Source organism: Pempheris klunzingeri, chromosome 1, assembly GCF_042242105.1.
Source record: "Pempheris klunzingeri isolate RE-2024b chromosome 1, fPemKlu1.hap1, whole genome shotgun sequence".
Classification (NCBI taxonomy): Eukaryota; Metazoa; Chordata; class Actinopteri; order Acropomatiformes; family Pempheridae; genus Pempheris; species Pempheris klunzingeri.
In genome coordinates this window covers 29,611,758-29,633,670 of record NC_092012.1, presented here as the reverse complement: position 1 = coordinate 29,633,670, position 21,913 = coordinate 29,611,758, and the positions used below count along the sequence as shown (strand labels likewise).

The following is a 21,913-nucleotide window of genomic DNA, read 5'->3' as shown; positions in this document are numbered from 1 at the left end:
AGAAAATATTCACTGTCCAGTGGAAATGAAGTGGCCTTTTCATTTCCTGAAAGGGAACATTACTGAGGCTGCGTGCAGAAAGGGCATCGCAGGCCTCCTCCAAATGAGGGGAAAACGCAAACAGAGAGCATTCATATGAGGAAAATGTGGGCGCTGTCTAGAGAGAGCTGCCAAATGCTGAGAGACGGCGGCGTAAACCGGGGATGTGACTCATTAGCCATAATTAACACAGGACCTGACACAAGCAGTCGCTGTGATATCAGAGGTGTGAGCACCTACAGTGTGCACAGCACAGAGCACATGGGTCATTACTGTCATCCTGCAACACAGGGTTACAGAACAACAAGTCGTAGTTCATTTTGTACAGGGAAAAAGAACTATTTTTATGGTGGAGTGCAAAGGATGAGTTGAGGCGTGTCACAGCCTGAGGAAAGTAGTGCTCTGTAGTCTGGTGGTTCAACAGCAGATACGTCTGTAACTCTTACCGAACTCTTACCGCTCTGGTCTTTTAACATCTTCTGGCACGTCACCTCGCCGACCTCACTGATGCTCGGTGAACAGGTAACAACGACGCACCAGACGGCTTTAATCGCCCGCTGCAGAACCCTCCTGGTCTGTCACCAGTGTTTCCAAATGCTAAACCCAGTCCATGTGAGGGGAAAGTGTTTTTCTGTCAGTCACAATCTGGTCTGATTACCAGGTGAGATTACTTGTGTGGAAACGTACAGGCCACCATGTGGTCATTGTTAACAGCAGATTACTATGGAGACTGTGGAGTCTGTCTATGACAAACCTGGTAGGTGAATGTGAACGCTGATATTTTGTTCAGCAAATCATTCCAGTTTGTTGTTTTCACTCTGAACAATCTGCACCAGAAACTTGCAGGTGAAAACACAGGCTGACCAATCGCAATTCATGCATTCCCTCACATCTACGGTGTTTCCGTAGCTGCTGCAGCCCCGGGGTTATATTTTGGAGGTACAGCCTCAAAGCCCTTAAAGCAGAAGTATAAATTCAGCTTTAGCCGTCTTAATAAATTCGGCCTTTTTGGCCTTGTGTCAGCCCTGAACATGAATCCTTAACTTCCAGTGTAAATCAGGGGTGAGTGGCCCTCAAACACACCAACATCCAAAAGATATTTCCTGCTCTCCACCTCTCCGCTTCACCAGTTTCTTGTAATACACAGTAAAACTCAATACAACACATTACTAAATAATGCTACAGTGGCACAACACAACCCAGGGAATAAAAGTCTGATGAGTGTAAAATGTTGGCTCCCGTGTCTGAAAACTGGTTCAACACATCGAGCACAAAGTTCAGAAAAGCTCAGTAGCCATCTGCAGCATGGGGGTGGGGGGGGGGCAGGCTCTGAACAGAGAGACAGAGAGGGACTGGGCTCCCGTTCATTGTGCCACCTCACACACCCGTCCCCAAGCAGCTTGATTCAGCTGGACGAAGCCAGAACACACACACACGCACACACACACACACACTCAGGACTGTGTGTGTGGTTAAGTACCAGCCCACATGGCAGGTCCACTCTATCTCCAGCTGGTGTCTGAGTCAGTGCACCATCCATGCAGGCTGATGTGCCAGAACCAGAACTTGATCAGTATTTCTATGATTCCACATGCGACAGTGGTCAGTTGCATCAGTGGGGGGGGGGTCAAAAGCTAATAAAAGATAGGTTTTCTTGTGTCGGCCTCACAGCTCTCTGAAAGCCTTCATCGCAGAGCAAGGCTAAAATGAAGCTGATGATGGGAGTCAGTATCAGTGGGTGTAATTGGAGGCCTGAGGAGCAGTCAGCTGAACAAAAGAGTCCCAGAGCTTTAAAGCAGGCATCAGAACAAAGTGAGTGAAGCCAGGCTTTGTTGCTTTTGTTCTCAGAAGCCATCAGTCCTCTGACGGGAGGCTTGTTAATCACAGCCAATTAGCTCTTAAAGCTCTGGGGACGGAGAGAGAAACAAGCAACTGATGCTGTTTTATGACGGCTTCAGTCTGCGGCTGAGGGCTGCTGCACTATATTAGGTGCACTTTGTGATAGCATAATTGCTATCAGTAAATAGAGGCCTGTCCAACCCTGCATGCGCTCACAGAGGGCTCAGGCTTTTCATTTTTAACCACAGCTTTCACTGACGACTGCTGAAGGTAGAAAATACTAAGAAGTGTTGACAGCCGGGCCTGTTAAGTATTCAGGTTATGGCTTTTCAAATTTCATTTTTTATTCTTTCAGCACTACAAATCTGTGGAGCAAATATCGGTGCTGACAGAACTGTTAATGCCACCGGATGAGCTAATTGATCCAACGTGTGTTTGTGAATAAACAAACAGATAATCGATTACTGGTTGAAATATGACGCCATTATATTTGAAGTTAGATGTATCATAAAGAGATCAAACCTGTAGCAGCAAAGAGGGATTTACATTGTGTATATCTGTTCATATTATAAGCAAACATGGTGCATTATGCTTTAGTGCATTAGGTGGAGCTTAGGTACAGGGGGGGGTCTGTCTTCAGAGTCTGCAGCACATACATTGATCTGCAAGCGCCCATCATAAAAGCAAAACTAAGTGGGAGGTGAGGAAAAAAAGTTAGACTGATATCTGGAGCCATATCTATATTTCTTGGTGGTTATAATAATAATAATAATAATAGTAATATTAGTAATAATACTAATAGATTTTATTTCTCTAGCACAGTCCATGCATACAGAGTGCTCCACAAGAGACAGATTACAGAAAGCAAATAACTGTAACATTTACAATAAAATAAAATAGTAGTAAAATGGGAGAAGATACAAGGATTAGAGTAAAAACTATGTCATTATCTCAATGAAGACCGTGTTCTGTGGACGTCTACAGATTAATCCCATAAACCCTCAGACACACTGTGCCACAGTTTAGGTTGTAGAGACAAAAGCCGGCGCTCCGTGCCTTTTAGTTTTCGCCTCAGGAGCAGTCAAGAGGCTTAAAGCAGAGGATCTGAGACACCTGGGATAACAATGTCAGATAGAAAACACAGGGCCGACCACTTATTTTTACTAAAACCAATAAAATAATCCTACAATCAGCTGTGTGGCAGACAGGAAGCCAATGGCAGGATGTTAAAATGGAGGTAATGTAGGTTTTCTGTCTGTCTTTAATCAAATAGTTTGATGTGAACAATATTTCCTCTTTACTGTACATGAGTCAGGTCACAGTTCATGTCAGATCGATCACATGTGGACACCTACAGCGAAGTTAAAATCTGTCCTCCCTTAAATGATATTAAAGAAACATCAAAAATGGAAATATACCAGACATCAGTTTTAGATTTAAGTCACATGGAGGCTGTTATGTTACCTGTACACCAAAGAGAACAATTCAGCTGTTCTGCACTTCAATTTCTAGCAAATGCTAATGATTTCATTTCCTTGGTATGAAGCCAGTGACCTGGTTGGTGACGTATCAGGTACTGCAGGGTTCTTTTAAATGTCACGTTGAATCTCCAACATCTTGTGATTAATCTTTAGCTTTTCATGGCGCGCAGAAAGCTCACACTTCTCAACACTTGACTTGAACCCGTGACGACGATTACAGCGAGAGTTAAAGTCAGTGTCGATGGGCTGTGAGAGATATTCTCACCGACCGCGTTTACATGCACCCCTGTTGTCCCATGGCTAATGAAAATGAATACTCCTCCATGTGATTAAGGTGGAACAGGTAGAATAGATGCACTCACATGTCATTTATCACGTCATGTTTTGCTTCTTTGTGTCGAAATAGGATTTTGTTTTTTCCGTTTCGCCTCCGTTGTGCATTCTTTCAGCCACCTTCTTGAAAAGTTCGGCCTTGCGATCTTTGCAAAAATCCAAAAACGCGTTGACCTTCAAGTCTTCCAAAAGTAAGAGCGCTTCCCTTTCCACCCAGAAATGTTGACTTTCCTTTTGGGCATGCATCTGTAGCCCGGCCTCACAAAGGGAGGTGAGCTGATTAGTTAAAACCCCAAAAATAACATCGACATGGCACGTCTTAACTGGAAAATGCTACATTTGGAATAAGGCCTAATTCTGGAGTGGGAACAGCGTTTATGTTCTGCCAGAGCAGCAGGAAAAGACCGGATGTTCTCCTGGACTTTGTTTCACTTCCGGCATTTTCGTGGGTCACGAACTCCTCGCAGTGTCCCCTGGTGCGCAGGGGCCGTGCGGTGAGACAGGTTACGCTCACCTTCTAACATCACACACACGCACACTGTGAACACGGAGCGCTGCCCGAGCATGATGGGAATATGAAGGGAGGAGGGTGGGAAATAGCAAAGTTGGGTTGGTTGTGTAGCTGAAGGTAAACAGGCAGTGATCTTGATAGGCACGTTTTTTTTTTGTTTTTTTTTCCCTCTCTCTCTCTCTCTCTCTCTCTCTCTCTCTCTCTCTCTCTCTCTCTCTCTCGCTGTCTCTCTCTCTCTCTCTCTGCGGTTTTGAATGTTGTCACTGCGTTTGGAGGAGATTCACAGCAGCATGATTTAAGATAGACCTGTCAGCATGGAGACACGCTGACTGCAGACAAGCATGCAGCTATGCTCCGCCAACCACAATGCACACACACACACACACACACACACACACACACACACACACACACACTCATATACACAAGCCGCATAACATCTCAGTGGCTTATGCAAATTGAACACTATCTCGCACGCACACACACAACACACTCCGACACACGCAGAGCTGCAGAGCGTCTCGGTGATGGTTTCAGGGCCCGAGGCGAGGCGCTGCAAAGAGCCCAGATGCCATTCGTACGCTATTTACAACACTTGAGTTGGAACTTTTTCAAATAAACACCATCTCGGCAGTTATCAGCTAATGACAATCAGGCAGGAGATGTGGAGTGGAGCCAGACGACGGCAGCATGTAGATGCAGAATGAAGACATCCGAAGAATGAAATGCTTCTTCCTCCCCTCCCTGCCGGTCCATCACAAATGCTGCAGAGCTTAGCAAATGTCAGAGGGGAATTTAAGAGGCTAATCGGAGTGCATGTCATGTCAGGAAGGAATGTGGGAAACTATTTCTTTTCAAATCACCTACCAGCTTGTTCAAGAGCCAAGACTGAAGAAAGGTGTTAAAGTGCCAAGCAGGAGAGATGCCAAGAGCTGCCAGCTTGTGTTTATGGGAAAAAAACAGATCTGAGCTTTGGCATTCCACACATACTTGACAGGCTTTAGAAAAGTTTTCATGGCTCATGCAGAGCTGATACAGGCTGAGTGGGAAGATGAAATGCTACGGGACAGTTAAAGGAGACAAACTGTTTTTTTCACAACATCACTGATGCAGTTCAGGTGAAAACCAAAGTGAAGATCTCACATCAGCCTCCCCGTATGTTACCAGTCAGAGCTGGGTTTCATGGATTTTGCAGACTCTGAATGATGACATGGCACTTTTTCATAATAAAAGAAAATATCCATGGAATATTTGCACTGTCGTGGTTGCTACTGTAGAGCACAGTAGCAACCACACCACAGCCCTGTGCTGCATATACAGAAACTAAAACACTAATCGCATGCTATAAAACATGTCTGTGCTCACCTGTGTTTGTCTTTAAAGGACACACCTTCTCAGGGATAAAATGATTTTTAAGCTAACATCACAGGATGTGCAGCAACAGGGAGGGAAAGAGTACGAGAATGTTATACTCGAGTAAAAGCTACTTTGGAGAAATGTCGTTTAATTAAAAGCACTTCGGTAAAAAGGATCTCGGATGACAGTTACTGCACCACATTAAATAAATGTTACGTCATGATGTCTGATAATGCCATCAAATGAAACAACGCATTCAGGCTACAAGATAAAATGCATTAAATGTTAATGTATACACTAGTGGAACATACAAATACCAATAAATTCTAGAGATGACATTTTGCAGCCCGTGCACACAGCTGATAATGTCAGTTATGTCGATTCCAATCATGCAACGGCCTTCCACTGCAGGTAACCAGAGAAGATACAAGACTGACACAATTAAACAAAAAAAGAGAAACCTCTATGGACACCACGTCAAGTACTAATAGGATGCATATATTAAGTAATTATTATAGAAGAAAACATCACCAAGGCAGACAACACAAAGATGGATAAACAATATAAACTCCACAGTGACTGCAGCCCGCAAACACACTTCTTAAAGCAGAGAGAGCTGCACAATAACACACACACACACACACGCTCCACTGCTGGCAAACACAGTAGCTGTTGTTGATGTTCTCCTCTGTACAGTGAGCTGCAACAATAGGCGAGTTTGTTGTCACCTGTCTGGACAAGAACAACAACAGCTGCGTCCGTCATTCTCTCAGCGTTCTCTGGATACAGTCTCCACTGTCGCTGCTGCTCCTGGCAGTGTGCCGCTGCATCTGACTTCAAGTCCAGCCCAAGACATTTACTCCACGTCACCCCCCCTCTCTCTGCTCACCTTCCTGTCTATCTACCCTACCCTACCCCACCCTGCCCTACCCTACCCTATCGTATCTACCCTACCCTACCCCACCCTGTCCTACCCTATCGTATATACCCCACCCCACCCTGCCCTACCCTATCGTATCTACCCCATCCTACCCTACCCTACCCCACCCTGCCCTACCCCATCGTATATACCCCACCCCGCCCTACCCTATCGTATCTACCCCATCCTACCCTACCCTATCATATATACCCCACCCTGCCCTACCCTACCCTATCGTATCTACCCCATCCTACCCTACCCTACCCCACCCCACCCTACCCTATTGTATCTACCCCATCCTACCCTACCCTACCCCACCCCACCCTACCCTATTGTATCTACCCCATCCTACCCTACCCTACCCTACCCCACCCTGCCCTACCCTATCGTATATACCCCAACCGGCCCTGCCCTACCCTACCCCACCCTGCCCTACCCTATCGTATATACCCCACCCTACCCTACCCTACCCTATCGTATCTACCCCACCCTGCCCCACCCTACCCTACCGTATCCTACCCTAGAAGAAGACAAAAAGTGATGGATATGTGGTGCAGTTAGATGTAGGGTTGTAGCGTTTTGCAGACTGGACAAACCTCAAACTTGAAATGTGACGTAGTGAAGATGGGCAGCCCCTCCCTCATGCAGGTGTGGTAATCCTGTTGTCCTGTTCTGACACACACACCCCCACAACACTAGAATGACCATGCTGTTGAGAGATGTTACTTGCTATTATCAAAACACAGTGCAAAGTTCTATTTATAAAGGCTATTATCAATGACTGAATCCCCCCCCCCCAAGACATGAAATTCAAACATTTGTCATCAGACCTGCAACTGATGGTGTGACGGCAAGCTGCTTGAACTGAGTGACAGCAAGTGATAAGAGGGAGAGTGTGTCCCAACATCCAGTGACACACACACACACACACACACACACACACACACACACACACACACACACACACACACACACACACACACACACACACACACACACACACACACACACACACACACACACACACACACACACACTTTGCAGGAGTGCCTGTCTTCACGCATGCACGTCCAAACTTGTTTCTTATGTCCTTATGTTAACATGTAATAAGTCTGCGAAGTGCTTTGGCAACACAGACACGTGGATCCTGCTGACAGAGCTGTTCAGGGTCTGACTTGGGCTGCAATTAAACTCCAACAAAACAAACGGGGATTTGTTGTCAAGCCTGGCATTCTTTCTAAATTACACCTTTCTCATTTTGGATAGACAAGCCCTCGAATACTTCACCCTGACAGCGGCCCAGCGTCTCCCTCACATCCGTCTCACGTCCTACCGATAAAGACGGACTTGCTTATGCTTTGGCTCTGCAGGGTCCTCTGATTGACACTGAACCAGAAAACCAACAGCATCAGTCATTTGTTCAATAAACCGCATCAGCAAAAGTTATCAAAAAAGAAATCATGAATAAAGGGCTTCAGATCTGTAGTTGGAAATGTTCATAAAATGTCAATAGATGGAGTTTTGTCCTGAGTTAAAAGAGCAGTGTGCTGTGAGCAGCATCTATTCAGTTATTCCTCATTAAAAGGTAATTGATGATCACACAGTAACTTTCCTCCCATGAGTTTAGAGATAAAGACGCTTCTTTGTTCCGTTTCTTCATCATTACGTATGACCGAGGAGGTGGAGGTGGTCTGGACTCATCTCTTATCACTTCATGAACACGTGGCTCAGCAAAGTGCTGCGTCTCCTGCTGTCAGTCAGGATTTCCTAACATGGATCCACGTTATACTGATGACACAGGATGACTAAAGCTCAATGAGTTACCAGTGAGCCCGAGACTTCATGTGTTCGTCTCTTGGTTTGTTTGTAAAGTCTGTGTGAAAGACACCAAAACAGCAAACGAGCTGTCAACAACTGTAAAACCCCACTGTTTTATTAAAGGGTTATAACGTGGCTATACAGCATCAGTAGATGATTTGAGCTTTAAGGTGAGTTTCAGCTCATTGTTGGGCTGTCAGGCCCCAAACTTTTCTGTTTTGGTTCAATCTGCTCAGAGGGACACAGAGAGAGAGCAGCTGGTGAACACAGAGGAGCACTGAGAGCCAAATATTATAGTAGTCGTACATTTTCAAGGTGTTCAGACGCAGTCGACTCCAAATGAAGGATCATGTTTCTCCGCTTCTCTGTTTTCTAACACGTGTATATACTTGGCCAGACAATCAGCTTAAGTAAAAGTAGCAATGGGCAGCATGCTGGTGCTGTGGTTAGCACTCATGCTCGGTTCTCCAGCCTCCTCCCACAGTCCACAGACATGCAGGTTAATGGGCGACTCCAAATTGGTCGCAGGAGTGAACGCTCGTCTGTCTCTATGTGTAGGCTCTGTGATCGAGTGGCGACCAGTACAGGCTTCAGCCCCCCTCCCCCCCCAGTTAAGAGCTCATTAAGCAGAAAAATGTCTCCTGTTATTCTATCAGTTATTATCACTGCTGATGCATTAATGTGGATGTGTCATATGGAGCTCACAAGTTCACAGACTGTTGGTTAGTTTAATCCGTAGAAAACTTTACACGATGACCCCCTTTTTTTGTTGGTAACACCTTGATCTTGTAAAAAAATACACACACACACACACACACACACACACACACACAGACACACAGACACACAGACACACAGACACACACACACACACACACACACACACACACACAGACACACACAGAGGACCCAGCTCCACAGAGGGGTGGTAAATCATCCACTCCTCCACCACCTTCCAATGTGGCCTTTCGCCTGTTGCGTGCAGGATTGTAAATCTTGTTTCCACAGTTGAGACCAAAATATGGGTTAAGGCAGAGAGAACTTTGTGTTTTAATCTACAGTTATACAACTTTTTGAACACAAACCTGATCACAATGAAGGATTTGACCCAGTTCTGCATGTGAAGCACGTCTGAATAATGGAAGACTAAAGCTTTGAGTGGAAGCCACGTAACCAATAAGAATTTATTGTCACAAGCACAATTTGTTACACAAAAATAATGGGTCACATTTACACAATTTATACAGGTCTAGAACTCAATGTACAATTAACAGACTAACTAAATACCAGTAGTTAAATATGTACTCACACTGCACACGATATCATTAAAACCTACACAAAAAACATGTACTGTGTGAAAGTAACACGAGTCGACATAAAAATCACATTATTTACAAAAAAAACATCAATTTGAGATCTTTAGCAAAAGGACTCTGATGTCTGTTCAAGGTTGTCCCATCCGCCCGTCAGAGACATTATACAATCTATCATGTAAAAGCTCCCCGCTAGAAAGTATTATTCAGTCTCTTAATAGTTGAAAAGATTATAAAGTAATAAAGTCAAGTAGCCAGAGCTGAAGAACACCAAATACACTAGTAAATACTGCGCTTTGCTTGGACGGTATGGCGGTTTTTCCCTTTTAAAGCAGGCTGGTGAGATTAGCAGTTAGCTTCATGAAGTGCACTTTAAGCCTTAGCTTAGCAACTGTCTGCAATGAGTTTTTTTTTTTTTACTTTTTCATTTATACATAGAATCCTTCTATACTCGCGTCAGGTTTTTCTCTAGAGTTCTGGACATCACTACATATAGGTTACACAATAAGGTTGATGGAGGTCGAGGACAGCAGCAGGTGGAGACGAGCAGCTTCTCCTCCCCTGCTGTTGCTTGGCAGAGTCAGTGGTGGTGCGCGAGAGGCCGCACCAGGCAGATGGAGGTGTGAGGCTTCAACACTCACGGAAATCTTACAGCGTTTTACGTGGGAGCGTGTGGTGATGGAACTTCCTGGCGTGCACATCGATGGAGTCGCCGACCAATTCTTTCTACAATCACCGCAGGCGTTACCAGAGGAGGTGTTCAGCTACTGGGTTATTGGTCCTATTGGTCTTACTGAACTGTGAGGAAGTGACAGCCTGTCTGGACGGACACCAGGGGGCATTCGGAAAGCAGAACCGCGCACAGAGTCTTCAGCTGACTAACAGTGCTGTTATCTCAGTGGGTCTGAAATATGTGCACATAAAGCACAATTATTCACGAAATGACTGTGTCAAACTTTGGCTGAACATAAACCAGAGCTCTTCTTAGTTTGGCACTGATAACATCTGCTAATACCACTAAAGCAGCCGTTGTGTCACATCATGCACCGACACACAGGAGCGCCGACAGCCTGACTGATGGCAGGCAGCTCAAATGTGTGTGTGTGTGTATATCGACCTGTGTACTCGCACTATAATATGATCATGCTGGGGGGCAAAGGGACAGTCAGTGCCCACATTTGAGCAGTACTAGTTACTGTATGGGATTGTGCACAGAACAAACTAATGTTTTGCTGAGCAGCTGAGCAGGAACTCTGACAACAGTTCAGGCTCAAATTCCTCAGAAAATAAGTAATTTAAGTAAAGTAAGTAAAGATGAATTACCATGATGCTACTTTTACTTGTTGCGGTTCTGTGAAATGTGAAGATACTGTGCAGCAGAGAACAGTGTCAGCTCTACATCCACACCGTCACTTGGACCGGAGAGTTAAATGATCTAAAAGCGTCTTTAATAATATCATTTATATTCATGTATGCATAAAATAGTATTTAGGTCAGATTTACAGCAGCATGTGTAACTTGCTAGAAGCTGAAAAGAAAAAAAGCCTATTTATGGTCTAATTAAGAGAGAGTTTGAGAAGTTAATACTATGCAGCAGCTGAGGAGCAGACAATCTGTGCCCTGACATACTGTAAAACAGAGGTGGATGCAGGCTGCATTGGGTGCAGCGTGTGTGCAGTCAAACTTTAGTTGACTTTTTGTTGTTGTAACAATATTGATACTGGTGTCTGACTGACCTCCTCTGGTCACGCTGATGCTGACTGCAGAGAGCTGAGTCTGCCCTCCACCCTTTAGTTCAAAGAGCCGGCGGTGTCCAAAGCGCTCATACGGGTCGGGTAATGCTCCTTCCATCTGACGGCAGGGTTCCCTTTCGCAGCGATGAGGTATGTGTATGTTCACAGACGTGTACTGCAGGCCTCGGAGCCCGGACATTTAGTGGACCTCGTGTTTGTATGTGTGCGAATGACGAGTGCACCCAGACATTCACCGTGCGGCACATCAGCTGTGTGTTGGTGATCCAGCAATACAGAAAAATGAGACAACATGAGTGATGAATGCAAACATCAGTTCAGTTCTGAGAGGAAGAGTGACGAAGAGAGGGGGGCGGGGGGTATTACTCAGAGAAGGGTGGGAACATGCCAAGGTCAGCGAAGTCCTCGATGTTGTAGTTGGCTGTTCCCTGGGTGGGATCTCCAGCCATTGGTAACATGTCCTGCAGAAACACAGGGAGGGGGGGTCAGAGGTTAGGGGAGTGCTGGGGACGCAGCTCTTCTCAGACATATCACATATCTGTGGACACTGGTCTGCAGCCAGCGCGTGGAAAACACTCTGACACACTACAGGAGGGTGTGTGTGTGTGTGTGTGTGTGTGTGTGTGTGTGTGTGTGTGTGTGTGTGTGTGTGTGTGTGTGTGTGTTACCTGGAAGACTTCTGTCTGGCTGGGGTTGGGGTGTGTGTGCTGTTCCCCGGCCTGCTGGGAGTGATGCTGGTTCTGCCACTGGGACCAGACCTCACTGGGACGACCCTGGAACTGGGCTCCACTCTGGCTACTCTCCCCTGACACATCTGGAAACACACACGGGGTCACACTCATTACCGAGAGCAGCTGTGTACTAAAGGGCTCCGGTTAGAATCGAGAATGAAAATGAATTTAACCAGATTTTCCTTTTATTTAATATGATTTGGCTTCAATGCGACACCTTTCTTTAAATTGTTGCTATTTCAAAAGGCTTTTTATTTTACTTCACTGTGTTTGAACACAACATCAGTAACATCAGTAAACTAAACACATTCAAATGTTACTCTTAAAGGTACACTGTGTAGGATTTCGGGGGATCAATTAGCAGAAAGTGAATATAATACTCATGTGTTCAGTAGTAGTGTTATCATCGGCTTAGAATGAGCACTTGACATCTACATAGGTGAGTCCACCATGTTGCATCACCGTGTTTCTGCTGCACTCTGCGTGCTGTACTGTTCTTTAATCTTCATTAGGAGCAGGTCCCACTGTATATACAGTTAAACTGTCGTTACGTTTAAAAAAGTATTTTAAAAAAAATCAATCAATCAAATCAGTTGATTAAGCAATTACTTAACGGACACAAAATTAATTGCCAACAATTCTGATAACCAATTAATCATTCAAGTCAATTATAAAGAAGCAATAATTGCTTTGCGTACTTCTGTGCTGTATTTGTATAGTTTCTTTCTGGTCTTTATAACCGCTGTAACACCACGTTCATATTCACCACGTTCACACACTGATGGCGGGGGCTACCACACAAGGTGCCAACGTGCTCATCAGCAGGAGACATGCACACACTGAAGGGCTTCAGTATTTTGCGCCCAGATGTTCACCGAAGACACCGTGAGCTGATCAGACAAAACGCGTTCTTCAAGGACGTCGTCTTGGGAAACTGTGGCGGACATTTTTCACTACTTTCACTTTATAGGCTATTCAATTGAATGATTTACCAACAAATGAATCAATGATGACAATAATAATTGTTTGTATTGGCAACATGAGTTGTATTTGTAGTAATGTGTGGGTAGGTATGTAGATCACCTTTTAGTTAGGCTCATGCTCTACTGCTGTAGAGCTAGATGCAAACAGATGCTCAAATGCTAACTCTCTGACATTCCCCACCGGATTATCTGGTAGAAGGATGATTCTATCCAACCGTCACAGCTCACAATCTGTGTTAGATACAGATGATGTTGAACTTGAACACACCACGGGGGTGGGAGGGTTTCAGCGTTCGAGCAAACAGAGAAGTTCCAGATGCTTTTCTCCCACACTGGCAGTTACACCAGCAGTTGTCATAGTTATGAAACAACCGTTAGATAACGGCCTTTGCTTTGAAGGATGGCATTTCTTTCATTATCCTTTTTTTGCTGTAGAAGGCCCTGAGGCCTCTCTAACATTCAGCCCTGGCTGCTGTTGCTCCCTCGTGCTTCAGAATAGCCACAGTACATCACAGGTGGATGGTAGCGCCAAGTGTTTAACTCTGACCCCAACGGGGAAAGAGTGGAGCTGTTATCTAGTAATTATAGCTTCTGTATCTCATAATTATGATTCACTTTCAGGTGTTACAAAGTTTTTTTTTTCATATTTTACTTAGATGTCTCTTAGAATGTCTCTCATTAACTCCACCAGTACAATCATGGACTAATCACTCTGCTGAGAGCACGGCCACTTTTTAATGGAAGTACTATTTTCACTCACTTGTAGAGTCAATTACATCTACTTTGCTGTTTTATTTAATTCATTTTTTAAATCCATGTTAAGCCAATGTCAATGATACTCTTCCATTAAAAGCCTGCCAGGAAAGTTGGAGAATATGCTGCTTTGCTGAAAGGCTCTAAATGTAAAACATCTTCATTAAGTGTCAACTTATATTAAAGCAGAAACAAACAGGACTCTGCTTTCCTCCATGCTTACCTTTCATCTTCATAAATTCAGAGTTGTCCCGAGCTGCTTCTAAGTATTGGTATCAGGGATGAATAGGGCATATATTAATGCACCGGTATCAGCTACAGTAAGTCGATCAGTTACCGATCTTTACTTAACTTTACTGCATTTTGTCCATCTCGGCCTACTAGTGCTGCCTTGCTGCTCTCCTTTACAGCAGTCTGCAGTGCAAGTATTTTTCTCAGAGTGAAAATGAGCTTGAAAAATGATTTGGACCTTGGTAAATGACTCAGAGTTCTGTTCAAAGCAAACACAAGCACAGGTTGGTAAAACACATGGATCTGCGTAACTCTCTCTTCCTCACTGGGAAGGCGCTGTGTACAAATGTGCAGCTCACGGTCACTTTTCTAGGATGAAAAGATAAAAATTAGCCCGCAGCTGATCATATCCGCTGTATGTAGCTCATGTTTATTCTGTGGGTGACTTGATGACAGACAAAAATGAAAGTTGGTCTGTCTGTTCTCAGCCAAAGATTATTTATGAGGCCAGAAACTCCACTCTACTCCCACACTGTACAACTCCAATAAAGTGACATGTCTTCTCTTAAGCTGATCACATCATATCAATTTCAGGAGCCGCATTCTTAAAATGTCATTCATATAATATGAATAATTCAAACTCATACATGTTATAGTTTAGAAACACAACCTTCAGTACTTGGGTAAAGTTACTGATGAAAAATAAGGTGTGCCAAGTCTATTAGCTACACCTGCTATTGCAATGTGCCAGATACATATTTAATTAGCACTGCATACCTTCTGCTGCTATAAGTATCAGATTGGGCTCGGTACTGGCAGATACCCAATGCTAATCAGGGCCAAAACAAAAATTTGATCAGAACATTCCTGGAGGAAATGCGGCATTTGCATTATCAGGAAGTTAAAACCGGAGCAGATCAGAAAACACAGCACTATTTGAGAATTTATTGTGGTTGAAATGTGCATAAAATGACCTTTCTTTGTGCTCTACATCTACACAATCTAATAAAAGTAACAGTGCGCGCTTTGGGAGCGTCTTCTTGCACCTCTATCTCTCTCATACACCAGCAAATACATTCCTTGACTGACAAAGCTGAGCAGTAGCTCCACACTTGTGCACAAAATATGAATACACACACACACACACACACACACACACACACACACTCTCCCTGCGAGGCTGTTTTGAGTGTCTACTGAGTACATTACAGCAAAGCGGACTGATAAGCTGTCAGCTTCCCTGTGCAGAGGAAAATTTTTGCTGTTTCACTATAATAAACAAAATGCTCATCTCATTTCCATGGAGATACAAGCAAAAGGCTGAGCCACTGATGGTGAGAGGAAAGAGGTTACATGTAAAAAAAAAAAAAGAAAAGATGAAGAGGAAGTCATTAACACATAGCTGGCTGGGAGTGAATACATGGAACGGACAGCAAACAAGATAAGGAAAAACAAGAGCTCGTCTTGTGTGAATACTGAAAAGCACATGCAACAAGGGAGAAAATAACTGGCTGTAACTGACTTCATCCTTCAAACGGTCTGACAGGCAGAGGAAGATCAACAGTGAATAAAAAATGGACGATGTGTAAAAATCAAAATCAGGAAATCAGCTTAAGAGGAAGAACAAACGGGAGGAAATAAAGAATAAATGGATGAGTCAGTAGAGAGAGACATAATCCATTTGGCTAATGTGTGTGTCCATTAACAGGCCCTCAAGTAGCCTTTGCATGCTGGACGTGCTTCATTCCAACAGCCATGTGGACAACAAACAGCAGGAGCCCGAGCAGCTGGCTGATGAGCCATCACTGACTGAACACACACTAAAGCATTCTCAACCTTTTGTGTTGTACGATGCCATTGCTACAGGCTGGCAGTGTGGAGCTAGGAAGTGAGGCACTGGCCAGTTGGTCAGTCAGCCACTCTGGTTCAACTAGGGAGGCGACTTCTACTTTTGATGATAATGGCAGAAAATACTTCCATTATTGATTGATCTGCTAGCTATTTTCTGAATCATTGTCTTGATGAGTCAATTAATCAGTTAATCAAAGGAATGCCATTCAGTTTACTAGCATAGGGGAGCTGGAACCCGTCAATTTTGGCATCACCACGATTGTTACTGATTACAATGTTAACTATTTAAACAGCTACAGATGTTTATAGTCCCCAGAGTGAATCTGTGCTGGGGCTGTGCAGTAAATCATTTTGATTAACTTGGGACTTTTGTTTTTGCAGGATGTGTACGTTGCCATGTTTTCTTAGATTGTGGCAACTATGCAATAAATAGTTGTTTTCTTCACTGGGTCACATCTGTCCTGTATACTGTGATGCGATTTGCGGAGCTGCCACAAGGTCTCGTGCCGGCTTATGAATTTAACAGTGGCACCAACTAAAGGTACAAACTTCAAGGCAGACTCACTGATCTATGCAGCTGGTTTGCTTTTGCTTATCTACACTGAACTATGCGCTGCACACATTCAAAAGGCAAACTACAGAATCAAAGTAAAGTTATTATAGTTTGTTTTTTTTATCAGCGTGACATCAGTCAGAAGTTAAATTCCAGTTTGAGGGCTGCTGGAAAAAAGCAGAGTGTGGGATGAAGTGTTAGAATGTCTGTAGGCGGCTGTGTTTGTTTAAATGTACGTGTCCTCTGCAGGTAAAGCAGATATTACCTTTCTAAGGTTGACCTGCACTTACACTCACTGGGAAGAATCAGTCTTCAGCAAATTATGTGTAAATGCTGGCAGTGTTTACACCGGAATCAATTTGAATTCAGTCCAAAGTCCCTAAGGAGTCTGGAGTGTACCACCAGAGTAATGACGAGTACAGACATAGACAGTGATTATAGTTCATTATATCATCAAATGCTTCAGTTTTAACATTGAGTTTGAGATCATTTAATGTTGCACACTAAGGTGGTCAAAATCACAGGAGTCAAAGACTTTTAGTTCCTGCTGTGGGCCAAACATCAAAATCACTAAACTCTTGTATCTCTTCTTTTGAAGAGAATGAGGTGAACGATCATGTCTTTCATCCTCCAGTCTCAGTCTGTAACACAGGCTTTCTGCAGTCCCAAGATTTATTAGCTCTTCCCTTGACACACTCAGCGCTCCAGAAATCGCAGTGCATGAAGAGCAATAAACAATGGCATGTAAGTAACTGGACATTCAAACAGAAATTCTACTTCATCTAAAAGTTACAAATATATATTTCACATGTGAAACAATTTGGGCAGCACACCCTAACTGTCATTAGTTTTAGTCTTTTTAATGACAGATGTGTCAAACAACTTCTTGAATCCAGTAGAGCCCTGATGTTCATTTGTCACAAAAATGCATTTATGTGCAGTTGTTAAGACTGAAAAAAATAATTCCCTGCTCAGACGTCAGTTTGTGAATGCGGCACCGTCTTGCAGCTGACTTGTGAGTGTGCAGTGTCGGGGTGCGATGCCACAGCTCAGGGTCGGCCGCGACAAATACGGTCTCAAGCTACCGTCAAATACGATGTTGGGTTTCTATGCAGGCAGGGTTTGAATTGGAATGCAATGATGCTCAGCGTTTTTCTTTTTTTGGGAATAATCCAGCATGCAGGCAACTCAACAGAGGCAATCTGACAATATTCATTTATGCCAGGCCATCAATGGAAAAATACTGAGCAGTGTTCAGAAGCACTTATCAGATGCAACCTTGTTGTGTTATTCATGGAACTCATAAAAAGGATGTTAACATAGTGTGAGATGAGAAAAAAGCTTTCAAGGCCACACAGAATAATGTATAATAATGGTGGATGGAATTGCTAATGAGTGACTTTGGCTCTGTCTGCTTGGCTCTCCCATCCATGTAATTACCTCTGTAGCAGGACAAAAAATAAGCCTGTAAGACTTGAAAGCAAGGAAATGGCTTGTCTAATTGAACTGAATTCATGGCAAGTGTAACCTGGTCTCAGTTAAAGCCTCATATACCAAGAATCCTTTCTTTCTTCTCCCTTTGGCAAATGTGATGGTTATTCATTAGATTTAGATATGGATTTAATGGAGATCCATATATACAATTTTATAAATGGTGAAGCTCATGGAAGCCCACATTCCTACTTTACTCTGCTTTTGTAACAAGTGAATAATGATGAATAAACTACAACATGCGTGTCAGAGCATCCAGAGCTATAATGTGACCACGTGGAAAACTAACTTTATATTTATATTGCTCCAATACAAAAATCATAGATCATAAGTTTGTTCTGTAGATGTATGATCACAAGGTGGCACGTAGCACTTAGAGACTGGAGTTTAATAGCTCTGCAGCACATTCCCGTCCAGACAGCGGAGCTCTGAGAGAAGCAGCACGCCGGTGTTATCTTTACTGCTGTTTGCTTGCTGTAATTATCACAAACATCTCTGCCTCCCACCGCAAATGAAAATACCTACAGTTTAATGGTGATGTCACTCGTGAGCACATGAATCAGCTTGCAGGGTAGTCCATACGCAGACTAAGACTTTAGTACGGGAGTGTAAATTCTATTCAGTGATCTCTTATTATTAGTCTTGGATAAGGCTGGATGACTAGCTGCCGCACTGCCTAACAGCAAACACACACAGGGGTACTGAGTTCAGAATAAAATAAGGGCCATATATCTGAGAAGCTGGCTGACTTTATCATTTGCGACTATATTACCTGTCGAGAAGACCCAGTGCAACCTCTGTATCGTGCTTTCTCCTTTACAAGGGCTTCTGCAACAATATTCAGTCCTATCTGGAGACAAGTGCATCTCTTTACACTTTGGCTTTCTTTCTGCCTCAGCTATATGCAGTGGTTCAAACTTTCAATTTCAACCCACCTCTGTGGACTGAGGAAGGTGACAACATGGAGAAAGTGACATATTTCAGCTGTGCTGTTGTGTTTTACTTCTAAAACAGTGACACTGTTGGAATGCACATGTCCAGCCCACGTTTTAATCACTTCTATACTGAATGAATCTTATGGTGATGATACAGTCATATGGATGCATTTGCAATATTATAATAAATAGTGAAATGGATTCTTATTAATGGTGACATTGATTTCAATGTTATTGCCAAGCCTTCCCTTACAGAACAGAACCTGTGCTGTAGGTGTGTTTCTATCACACATTGGTCCTCCGTTACTGTGCTCATTAGATGCATGTCCTTTACCCATACCATACAGGTGGGACATTACCATCGATCATCAGGTAACATATCAGAGTAAAAGATACAAAGGGCTCACCAAAAGCTGTGCTGCGGTTTGTCAGTCCCGAGTAGGCGTTGCCGCTGGGGGAGGAAGTGGCTGGGGATGACAGGGGACTGTAGGAGGCCGGGTCGGTCTGGTAGCTGTGGCCGGAACCGATACCAAATGGACTGGACTGGGCTTTACTGGACTGGAGAGCACAGACACTGGTTACATATGCAGAGTATCAGGGCTGTAACTGTACAGTTTTTTTTAAATTGGCCTTACAGTAAACCTATATTGGTACATCGTTCAAGACAGCCCTGTGTTTCTATATTTAGCAACACTGAGTAAACCACTGAAAGGAAATTTTGGGACTGAGTGTACAGAATGGAGAAAAACATCCGGAACAACAAGAACAGATATAATGTATCTCCAGCACATCTGTTTGCGCAGAGAAAATGTATAAATACAAGACTGGCTAGTTGTTTAGATTGCAGCTGTTTATAGCAACAGCTGCTCCGAATGGCCATAAGAATTCACTGAATCTTTCAATACTGAACATACAGACATGGTTGATGCTTTTCAAGACGTCATATATCAACGACCTACAGACTGATGTTCCTTTACTTTCCCCCTGTAATTCAGGCACCCAGCTCTCGCAAGGACATTAGAACAAAATGCATTTTGGGAGCTTGTTATGGTCTTGTTAAAACAACCTGATGACTATGTGGCACGGCCTTCTTCGTCGTAAACAACTCATTGTTTTCGAGAACACTTTGGACAAATGGGCTGCCGGGCGACTGCATTGAAGAACTGCAGGTTAACTTAGGTTTTCCAGGACACATGGAAACCCTGTATGATGTTGTTTCTAAATGCCTGGTCTGTTTAGAGGTGGTGAAAACATTCAGGCCTCTTTTCCTCTAATGTCATCTGGCTCAAGTTATTGTGATGCATTCAGAGGTTACTGAACAACAAAGAAAACAGTCCAGTGAGGTGACCTGAGGAGTGCGGCAGTGCGCATGGAAGACAGATGAGCCTGTTAAGAAGCATATGCTCAGCACATTCTCTTGTGGAACTGGCACACGCGCGCACACACACACACACACACACACACACACACACACACATATATATATAAAACATGGAAAATAAGAGTCCATCTGTTACCAAGCACCAGAGATGTGAGTCTGGGGCACAGGAGGAGAAGGGAAAATGTGCCATTGAGATTGCTGATTTTATTATTGATAGAGAATGTGTGTGTGTGTGTGTGTGTGTGTGTGTGTGTGTTACCTGTCCAGAGAAGGGAGGTCTGTTTCCTGACCATGCCACCTGTCCTGGGTTGAGCTGTCTGGTGATCTGAGCTAGATTCTGATTGGATGAGCCCGATGGCTGGATGTCGTTCACGCCGGGGACGTGGATCACAGAGGAGCTGTGAGCACAAACAAACAAAAAGAAAAGAGTGAAATGTGAAGTTCAGCCATGGTTCTCTGGAGAGATATACTACTATTACACAGGGGGCCTAACCAGGCGAGTTATGGATGTAAGCTTCTGAGCATTACATGCACTAGCACACATCACTGACATATACCTGAAGCTTTTGCCAGAGTGTCCCTGCTGGAAGGGAGAGCTCTGTGAGTAGAGCTGCTGTCCTCCAGCTGTAGAGGAGGGAACCATCATCTTCTTATCTCCCGCTACACACACACACACACACACACAGAGCAGGGTCAGCATTGCAGACAGAAGGACAGACAGAAGAAGATAGAAAGCAGGTGAAGTATAAAGCCACATCACTGACTGTCACTGAAATACTGTGTATGAGGTGTATGCCGATGTTTGTGTATTTGTGTGTGCATGTGTTTCTCTGTGTGTGTCGTACAGCCAGAGATGCCGGTGTACATCTCAGCGAAGCGTGGGTCTCTCTCCTGAGAGAACAGGGCCTCTGTCTTGTCAATGTTCTTCCCCGCCTCGTGGACTCCACTGCTGACACTGGCCACAGGCACCTGAGCGTGGGCGTGAATGTGGAGAGGGTGGAGCAGTGGTAGGAGGAAAGAGGACATTGAGTTTGATATTAGGGGATGATGTGAATTGTGACAAAATGTAATGTCCTAAATGTACTTCCTACTCTTGACAAACACTGGCTTTGAGGTAGTGTTCATTTAGGACTAAACTCCTATAATATCTATGCATCATGCAAATAAACTGTACAAAGGACAAATAAAGTTATTTTCTGTGTGTTACCGTCCATGAACTACTGTCATACATTCATTCATGGTGATTCAACACTAGTTATCTGGTAATTACATCCAATTATCTCAACTCCAGTTCCCTAGAGGCATCTTTCTAACCAGCTAAGTGGGGTTGTGATGTGTCTCTTAAGCAGAGAGTCACCTGGGAAAGATCGTAGGCGGTGAGTCCATCTCTCTGGTGAACCTCCAGCTCTGCCTGCTGCTGCTGCTGTAGCTGCCTGTGAAACAATACAATAGATAACTAACATGATGAATAAGCATTTAATATAACTAAGTGTTTCGTGGGGCAGGAGGCACTAAAAATATCCATTCACACCACAACAAACCAGAGTCAGAGAAGAACAAGGGTAAGTACAGGGAGAAGAGCATCAATCACTTGTGTAGAATCTAATCCCACATTCAGATCAGGTGAATTTCCTGCAGAGAAGC

General features: G+C 43.9%; 1 protein-coding gene across 2 annotated transcripts in view; it reads right to left on the bottom strand.

The window, feature by feature from the left end:
- Positions 1-11,323: 11,323 nt before the first annotated feature.
- Positions 11,324-21,913, bottom strand: part of arnt2 (aryl-hydrocarbon receptor nuclear translocator 2) — a 57,521-nt gene continuing 46,931 nt past the window's right edge. Inside the window, exons 14-20 of one of the 2 annotated variants that reach the window (XM_070837009.1) lie at positions 21,627-21,702; positions 21,115-21,238; positions 20,827-20,929; positions 20,529-20,667; positions 19,296-19,446; positions 12,029-12,174; positions 11,324-11,821 (exon numbers count right to left, since the gene is read on the bottom strand). In XM_070837009.1, the coding sequence (XP_070693110.1) occupies positions 11,723-11,821; positions 12,029-12,174; positions 19,296-19,446; positions 20,529-20,667; positions 20,827-20,929; positions 21,115-21,238; positions 21,627-21,702 (838 nt within the window). In that variant the 3' untranslated portion in view covers positions 11,324-11,722. The remainder of the gene's footprint in view (positions 11,822-12,028; positions 12,175-19,295; positions 19,447-20,528; positions 20,668-20,826; positions 20,930-21,114; positions 21,239-21,626; positions 21,703-21,913) is intronic. The other variant, XM_070837090.1, reaches the window with a different exon arrangement.